We start from the raw sequence: 9,485 nt of genomic DNA on the forward strand, positions 1-9,485 counted from the left end.
TCCATGCACATGTTTATGTTCGCATGAAAATAAAGTTTGGAAGACAACACTTCAAACTGTTGGGGGCACGCAGGGCTCATTTGACTGGCGTAATCTGAATTTTTGCGTTATGCTTTATCCTTCAGTCTTGACCCAGGAGGCCTACTAGACGGGCACAGGCCCCCGCACGGGGGCGCCCGAGGGGCAGCCGCCGGCCTGGCCTTCCCGCCGCCCCACCGGAAGTGCTCTCCTAACCCGCCGTGCCGCGGGAAGATGGCGCAGGATGCTAGTGCTATGGAAGATGGGCAGCTTTCCGACTCGGATTCCGACATGACGGTCGCGCCCAGCGACAAGCCGGTGCAGGTGCCGGTGAGTGAGAAGGATGGGCGGGTGATTTGGGGCCGGGAGTATGGAGCCCCGGCTGTGGCGTGGATGAGGGAGGGATGGTGTCCGTAGTCCAGGGGCGCGGAGCCCCCTGCTACGAGGGCAGTGCCGGGCGAAGATGGCGGCGGCAGTGAGGCTCAGTGGCCTGCCAGGCGCGCGGGGGCGGTGGCGGTCAGGTGAGGATTCGGCTGGCGTGTGGAGCCCGGGCTGCTGGGGCGGTGCTGGCCGGTGGCTTTGGGCGAGCCGTGGCCGGGCCTTTTGTTGCGAGGCGGGGCCCGCGGGCCTTGCGGCCTTCTGGAAGAGCGGGCGTGTGGTCGTCTCCTCCGCCGAGAATCTCTACGCTGCTTTTCGTTTTCTAAACTTACGGGCTTCACTATTCCAGCGCCGCACGATTGTCCTAGAAAGGCAGATTTTGCCAAAAATGTAGAACCTGGGGACATTGGAAGGAGCCCTGGTGGCGCAGTGGTTAAGCGCTCGGCGGCTAATGGAAAGGTCGGAGGTTCGAACCCACCAGCTGCTCCGGGAGAAAGATGTGGCAGTCGACTTCCGTAAATATTACAGCTTTGGAAACCCTATGGGGCAAGTCTGCTCGGCCCTGTAGGGTCGCTGTGAGTCGAAATTGATGCAACGGGTTTGGTTTGGGGACATTGGTCGGAGGCAGTTTCTGGCGCTCTTTTCGCCCAATGCCTGCTCTGAGTAGATGAAACTGAGGCCCAGAGATGAAGCTCGTCACTCACTCAGAAACTTGGTCTTCCATGTTTTCACCCAACCTAGCTTCGTCATGTGTACCGCGAGCTAGGTTTTGTGTTTGCTTTCGCGTTTTTTTAGGTTAGAGTTTGGCTTAGCTGTTGTGCTAGGTAGGTAGTAAGCTTTTTCAGAGGGCTTTGAGTCCAGGCTGCCCACGTTAGAATCCTGGCGCCGCCACTGTGTGACCTGCAGGAAGTTATTCATTTAGCCTTGCTGCCTTAGTGTCCTCATTTCTAGTACATTACTGTGAGGATTTATCGGCGCATACAGCACGTAGTAATACCTGATAAATGTTAGCTGCCGTTGTTATTTGAAGATAGGCATTTTCGGTCAGTCTTGATTCAGGTAGCCTGGTGAGGAGAATTAAGTGCTGTATTTGCTGTGGAAATAAGAATTTGTGGCTTTAAAATTGGCAGATTCCACGTGGAACTTTAGAAAGTAGTAACTGGATTGGTCCCAGAGATGTCTTGAAGGTTGGTTCTGCTTCAGAATGGTCCAGTTGAATCACTGTATAATCTTAAACTAATTTGCTTTTTTATAGCACAGTAGTGGGCTGGGTTAATGTGTTTTGTGGAATTGACTGTATTTTCTTTCACTTGCAGAAAGTACTAGGTGGAGACATCGCAATGAGGCCCTTCCAGAATACTGCAGCAGCTTGTGCACCGGTATCACATTATCGGACTGTTACAAGCCTGGATTCGAGTGAAGAGAGTTTTTCTGATTCAGATGATGACAGCTCTGTTTGGAAACGAAAGAGACAGAAATGTTTTAATCCTCTTCCCAAATCAGAGCCATTTCAGTTTGGCCAGAGCAGCCAGAAATCATCTGTTGCTGGAGGAAAGAAGGTTAACAACATATGGGGTGCTGTCCTGCAGGAGCAGAATCAAGATGCAGTGGCCACAGAACTTGGTATCTTGGGAATGGAGGGCACTATTGACAAAAGCAGACAATCCGAGACCTACAATTATTTGCTTGCTAAGAAGCTTAAGAGGGAATCTCAAGAGCATACAAAGGAGTTAGACAAAGAGCTAGATGAATATATGCATGGTGGCAAAAAAATGGAATCAAAGGAAGAGGAAAATGGGCAAGGTCATCTCAAACGGAAACGACCTGTCAAAGACAGACTAGGGGACAGACTAGAAATGAACTATAAAGGTCGATATGAGATCTCCGAGGAGGATTCTCAAGAGAAAGTGGCTGATGAAATTTCTTTCAGGTGAGTATTTAAATTTGTCCTGCAAATGAGCAGTTGACCAAGTGTCCTTCATTTACAGAAAGTAAATAGACTCTAAATACATTAATAATGATCTTTTTCAGTGTTTTTATTTAAAGAATAAACTCTGGGCTTGCTTGGGTATACAGATAGTTTGTATTTTCTTAAATGTAAACAGACATGATAAAATGAAAAGATGAACTTTTTAGCAACTGTATTTAGTGCCATAGAATTCTTTGGATAAATCATGTCTTTTTAAATCATGTGTTTGTTTGTTTTTTTTGTTTTTATTATCGCTTTTTATTATAAGTGTTTTATAAACCCCATCTTTATTTGTCTTTGGGGTTGGAAATATTACATATAAATTTACAGATGTATTTTAATAATACATACATAAAAAAATACACAAATCATAAAAATATATTCTGATGATGAACAAAAGAATGATACTGACATTTTGTCAGTTGCGATAGTAACTCAACTTGTGGAAGGTTCTGGATAATCAGAATTATCCCTGGGAACGGGGATGGCAAAATTAATGAGAGTTGTTTCTATGGTCCTTTTGTTTTTTTCTTCATGTATTTCCTGGTAACACCTCACTGCTTTCTGAATCTGTCTGTTGACTTTAGTGAAGTGATCAGCGTTTGGGTCTGTGTTTTCAAGCAACTGAAGCCCCTGATTTAGTTTACAAAGCTAAATCTGTACAGCAGTGTTTTGAACAGTAAACCATAAAATTGAACATCTGCAAGTGCACGATTGAGAATGATAACATCAGCAAATTACATGCTGCAACATTGTAGTACGTATTACTAACAATAACATGTACCAAAAAAATAATTGGTCATAAGTGCAGTTCGTGGTAATTCAGATACATCAGAGGTTGGGGCCTACCTGTATATCATTCAATGATTTTTAGTAAATTTACTGAATTATACAACCGTAAACCAATTTTAGGACATTTCCATCACCCTAATAAGATCCCTCTTGCCCATTTTCGGTTAATCCCCATTCCTGTCTCCAGCCCTAGGCAACCACTAATCGTGTTGTGTCTCTCTAGATTTGCCTTTTCTGGACATTTCATGTCCGGTAATACCATATGTAGTCTCTTGAGTCTGACTTCTGTATCTTAGCATAATATTTTTCAGGTACATCCACGTTGCAGCAGGAATCAGTAGTTTGTTCCTTTTGATAGCTGAAGTGTTTTATTGTTTGAATATACCCTGTTTTGTATGTCTGTTCATCAACTGGTGGACCTTTACACTTTTTGGCTATTATGAATAATGCTCCTATGGACTGTCATATGCAGATCTTTGGACATGTATTTATATTTCTCTTGGGCGAATACCTGGTGGTAGAATTGCTCAGTATATGGAAAATTTACAAATCATGTATTTTAACAAGTTTAGATTTAGACATGAAAGTTTTCTTTAGCTTTAACTTACCAATGAATAATGTCACAAATTTGAAAGCAAAAAAACAAGTGTCTACTTTCTAGGCAAACCTATCTCAACACCGGTACTGGGATTTTAAAATACTGAGGGAGTTTGGAATTTGAATGTTGGAAAGGATCTTGGAGATTTTGTAAACCAAAACTTTCACTTTACAAATAAGGAAACCAAGGCCCTGTATCTTTGTGGCTTGTCCAATTTCACAGATTTAATTCACTTCAGACCTGGGGCTGAGTCCTGGTCCCTTTGTTCCTAGTCTAGTGCTCTTTCCACAATAATGCACTGACTCCTGTTGAGAAGATACCAAGGATGGCAGGTCTGGTTAGGGGACTGGTAAGACTTTTCCATTATTAAAGCTCTTTCATCTCTATAGAGTATGAATTCTTGTATTAAAGAGTTATAATTTAGGTTTCTTGCGTTTTTAGCTCTTAATAGTAAAGTGAAAATAATACTACCTACTTCATAAAACTGCTGGAAGAATTAAATGAGATTATCCACATAGTCTTTCATAATTGTGTTTACTCTATAATAAGCCACAAGTATATAGTAGCTATTTTTATTCTTTATCCTGAAGCAGGAAGCTTATGAGGGAAAGGTCCTATCCATTTTCAAGCTCCCAGAGAGAGCTAATGTTTAGGCATAATAATTAAAAGCATAGCATATGTTTGCTATTGTTTTGACAAGTTCTTTTGTATTTAGGCTTGCATTCATTTTGCTGTATGTGCACCTTTGTTTTGACATCTGCCATGATCCAGTAAGGCAAATGAAGAGGCCAGGTATGAGACTTGAGGTGGAAACTTGAGGTTACCATCTCCTCTGGTGGCCCAAGGCAAGGAATATTTCCATGCCAGTGGTTCCAAGGTTAAATATCGAAGATTTAGAAAAGCACATTTTTAGGAGTTTAATCCTAGTTGGGGGCTAGTCTAGAGACTAAGGTAGATTTCTTTAACTTTACACAACAAAGAGGTAAATATTTTATTTGTTCCGTATCAGGTTACAAGAACCAAAGAAAGATCTAATAGCCCGAGTAGTGAGGATAATTGGGAACAAAAAGGCAATTGAGCTTCTGATGGAAACTGCTGAAGTTGAACAAAATGGTGGCCTTTTTATAATGGTAAGCCTAACTGTTTCATTGCTTCTGTTTTTATATTGTTTATAATGTGATTTTTTTACAAAATAAACTTGCCTCAGATTGTTGGATCTCTTATCATAAATTATTACAGTGTTTCAGAGTCAAGTAAAATTTCATCAACAATGAAGACTGAATTTAAAAGTTTAGTATGCTAGGTTTTTGAAGTTAATACTTTTCATATGTAGATAAGCTGTAGCCTGTTAGTGTGCAGTCAGCAACACATCTCTTACAGGACTTATTTAGGGTAGAATTAGAAATTTTACGACAGGAGATCCTGGAGGGAGCCTGGAAATTCAGGTTTTGAGAGTTATGGGTTTTGAAGGTTGGATGTTTTGTTTTGGAACTTATTAGCTGTGAGATTTGCCTAAGTTATTTGACTTCTTGGAGCCTCTGTCTCCTCAGCTGTAAAATGGGGATTAATCCTGTGTTATTACAAGGATTGGATGAGATATTGTATGTAAAGCACTTATCACAGTGCCAAGCACTTAGCAATGGTGAGTATAAGTGTTCCTGTGATTTATTGGAAAATTGATTCTTGGGAGACCAAAAAAAAATCTTACTCTTATTATTATAAAACACAGATAGATACACAGTATATTTGGTATTAAAATTTCATGGATGGTGGGTATGAATAGGGAAAAAAATGTCTATAAAGGTTCCTGGGGTGGGGGAGCAAATGGGGGGGGGATTGAGAAACACTGTTTTACTACTTTTCTGGAAATGGCAGAAGGTGTGCTCCTCTGGCTTGGGCCAGACCGTAGGCAGTGGCAGTTTATCTCATGGAATGGTCATGCAGATCTCATTTAATTCAGCTTTCTCCACAGGGTGAGGATGAAGTTTGAATTGTTTTCTTCCTACTTGCTGCTCATTAATCTGAATAGTAGTGTCATAAGAGAGTAGATGAATATTATGCTGTGGAAATGGAGAGAAACAAAACCAGTTAGATTGATAGCGTTGGCTGAGGAAGCTGCCAGTGAATATAGAAATTACAGACGTCAAAGCAGAAGTTAACAACAAAACAAATCACAATAATCATGAATGCACTGGCATCCCTGTTTGTGTCACTGTTAAGGTATTTTGATTTTCTTATTGTTGAGCTCAAAATTATAGATTCATCAATATTTTAACCAGTAACCAGTTGTTGTCAAGTCAATTCCAACTCGTGGTGATCCTATGTGTGTCAGAGTAGAACTGTACTCCACAGAGTTTTCAGTGTGGAAGTACATCCTCAGACCTTTCTTCCAAGGTGCCTCTGGGTACACTCAAATCTCCAGCATTTCAGTTAGCTGAGCATGTTAACTGTTACCACCACCCAAGGACTCCAGCAGTATTTTAATACTTTAGTAATAAAACTTTATATTCCAGCAAGCTAATTCAAATCTACTGAATGTTAGGAAGATTCAAGTTCAAATTCACTCTCTTTTTGATAAATTTTTTCCTTGAACAATTCTTTGAGTGCCTGCTATGTGCCTGGTACACAAGGGAATTTATGTTATAGGTGGGAGTGTAAGGGAGACAGTCTAAAAACAATAAATACAACAAATAATCTATAGTGTGTTAGAAAGTGTTCAATTCTGTGGGAAAAGAAATTGATCAAGGTCTGGAGGTACAGAGAGGAGAGATCATCACACTTAAACTGAAATGATCAGGATAGAGCTTATTGAGAAGATGTCGTTTGAACAAAGCCGTGAAGAAGGTGAAGCAGCAAGCCCCGCAGGAAGAGCAGGCCAGGCAGAAGTAACAGCAGTTGTAGCAGTGAAGCGTGCCTGGCAGGGCTAGGACTAGAGTGAAGTGATTGAGGTACTCGCCTCGGCAGAATTTAAGGAGGTGCCAAAAACTCATGTAATTAAGATACAATTTCAATGCAATATTTTCAGAAATCAAAATGAGTGCAAGAAAATCCATGATGAACGAAATGTGAAATAAAAACAAGCTCCAACCCTGCCCTGGCACGACTCAGTCAGCTCACTCTCTTCACCCTAAGTCCTGGCCAGGTGCCTGGTATGAACAAGGTGCCAGTGTGGCTGCAGTAGTACTTGAGGGAGAGAGTAGAATGTGAGGTCAGGGAGGTGATGTGGGGCCAGGTCTAGTGGGGACTTGTTTGCCATCGTGTGGGTGTTGGGGTGGCAAACGTCAGTTGTTTCAGTGTCAGGCATCTTTTAAAAAGGATGCCTAAAATGGGGGAAAAAAATCAATATAAAAGGCTGTATTAAAGTCCAAGAGGCCAGTGTATGAAAATCTTTTAATTATGCAGCACTGCTAATTGATTTTTTTGTTTTTATTGTTGTTTGCCATTTTATGGAATTTGGCTTTTGCTTTGAATGAAATAGTTCTTGGATGATTTTGAACAGATATGTGTTTCATTGTGGCTGCTGTGATGAGAACAGACTGCATGGGGGCAAGGGTAGGAGCAGGAAGGCCGTTTTAGGAGGCTAATGCAGGCTAATGACCAGGGTGGTAGCACTGGGGTGGTGAAAAGTGGTCAGATTTCTGAATGTGTGTGGAAGTAGAAACGGCAGGATTTCCTGATGGATTAGTTGGAGGATGTAAGAAAAGGAAGTGTTAAAGATGATGTCAAGGTTTCTTTCTAAGGTTTTTAGCCAGTTTAAAGAGCAATATCCAAAAATACATATTACTTGAAAAGGCTCAAATATCTATTTGACATGAAAAGGCATATAATGGATTTGTGTGTGTGGGTACACATGTGTGCACATTTTAGGTGAAAGTTTACAGCACCAATTAGTTTTTCATTCAAAAATTTGTGCATAAATTCTTTTGTGACGTTGTTTGCAATCCCCACGATGTGTCAGCACTCTTCCCTCTTCCCTTTCCACCCTGGCTTGCCCATGTCCATTCGTCCAGTTTTCCTGTCCCTTCCTGCCTTTTTGTCTTTGCTTTTGGGCAGGTGTTGCCCATTTGGTCTCATATACTTGGTTGAACTAAGAAGCACGTTCCTCAAGTGTGTAATTGTTTTATAGGCCTGTCTAATTTTTGGCTGAAAGGTGGACTTCAGCAGTGGCTTCAGTTCTGAGTTAGCAGGATGTCTGGGGGCCATAGCCTCAGGCGTCCCTCCAGTCTCTGTTAGACCAATAAGCCTGGTCTTTGTGTGTGTGTGTGAATTTGAATTTTGTTCTACATTTTTCTGCCGCACAGTCCAGGACCCTCTATTGTGATCCCTGTCAGAGAAGTCAGTGATGGTAGCCAGGCACCATCTAGTTCTGGGCTCAGGCTGGCAGAGACTGTGGTTCATGTGATCCATTAGTCCTTTGGACTAATATTTTCCTTGTGTCTTTGGTTTTCTTCATTTTCCTTAGCTCCAGACAGGAGGGTATCAGTAGATGTATCTTAGATGGCCACTTGCAAGCTTTTAAGACCCCAGATGCTACTCACCAAAGTGAGATGTAAAACATTTTCTTTATAAACTACGTTATATCAGTTGCCTAGATATCCCCAGAGACCATGGTCCCCAGCCCTCAGCCCCAGTAACTCAGTCCCTCAAGGTGTTCGGATGTGTCTAGGAAGCTTCTATGACTTTGCCTTGGTCAAGTTGTGCTGACGTTCCCTGTATTGTGTGTTGTCTTTGCCTTCACCAGAGTTAACACTTGTCTACTATCTGGTTAGTGATTTCTCCATCTTCACCCCTCCCCTCCCTTTTAACCATCAAAGATTGTTTTTTTCTGTCTGTAAACCTTTTCTTGGGTTTTTATAATAGTGGTCTCGTACGATATTTGTCCTTTTGTGATTGACTTCCTTAGCATGCTTCCCTCCAGATTCATCCGTGTTGTGAGATGTTTCACAGATTCATCGTTCTTTATCATTGTGTAGTATTCCATTGTATGTACCATAATTTGTTTATCCATTCATCTGTTGCTGGGCACTTAGGTTGCTTCCATCATTTTCCTATTGTGAATAATACTGCAGTGAACATGGTTGTGCATATGTCTATTCGTGTGACTGCTCTTATTTCTTTAGGATGTATTCCTAAGAGTGGAAATGTTGGATTGTGTGGTATTTCTATTTCTAGCTTTTTAAGGGGGTGCCATATTTTTTTCCAAAGTGGTTGTAACGTTTTACATTCCCACCAGTAACGAACAAGAGTTCCAATGTCCCTTTGACCTCTCCAACATATGTTACTTTCTGGTTTTTTTTTTTTTTTTTTGATTAGTGCCAGTAATGTTAGGTTGAAATATGGCATCTCACTGAAGTTTTGATTTGCATTTCTCTAATGGCTCATGATCTCAAGCTTTTCCTTATGAGTCTGTTAGCCACCTGAATGTCTTCTTTGGTGAAGTGTCCATATCCTTTACCCATTTTTTAATTGGATTATTTGTCTTTTTGTTGTGGTGGTATTTATTTAGAGATTAGACCCTTGTTAGATATGTTGTAGCCAAAATTTTTTTCACAGTCTGTAGGTTCTGTTTTTACTTTTCTTTTTTAAATTGTACTTTAGGTAAAGGTTTACAGAACAAATGGTCTCTCATTAAACAGTCAGTACACATATTATTTATATTGTTTTATGACATTGGTTAGCTACCCCATGACATGTCAACCCTCTCCCTTCTCGACCTTTTTTTTTTTTTTT

At 41.1% G+C, this 9,485-nt stretch overlaps 1 protein-coding gene across 2 annotated transcripts in view; it reads left to right on the forward strand.

Moving 5' to 3' along the window:
- The first annotated feature begins 208 nt into the window (after positions 1-208).
- PHAX (phosphorylated adaptor for RNA export) overlaps positions 209-9,485 on the forward strand; it is a 15,655-nt gene continuing 6,378 nt past the window's right edge. Inside the window, exons 1-3 of one of the 2 annotated variants that reach the window (XM_004384290.3) lie at positions 209-348; positions 1,713-2,326; positions 4,765-4,885. In XM_004384290.3, the coding sequence (XP_004384347.1) occupies positions 253-348; positions 1,713-2,326; positions 4,765-4,885 (831 nt within the window). In that variant the 5' untranslated portion in view covers positions 209-252. Of the gene's footprint in view, positions 349-1,175; positions 1,584-1,712; positions 2,327-4,764; positions 4,886-9,485 lie in introns of those variants that run through there. The other variant, XM_023738685.1, reaches the window with a different exon arrangement.

Source organism: Trichechus manatus, unplaced genomic scaffold (genome assembly GCF_000243295.1).
Source record: "Trichechus manatus latirostris isolate Lorelei unplaced genomic scaffold, TriManLat1.0 scaffold00121, whole genome shotgun sequence".
In the NCBI taxonomy this organism is placed as follows: Eukaryota; Metazoa; Chordata; class Mammalia; order Sirenia; family Trichechidae; genus Trichechus; species Trichechus manatus.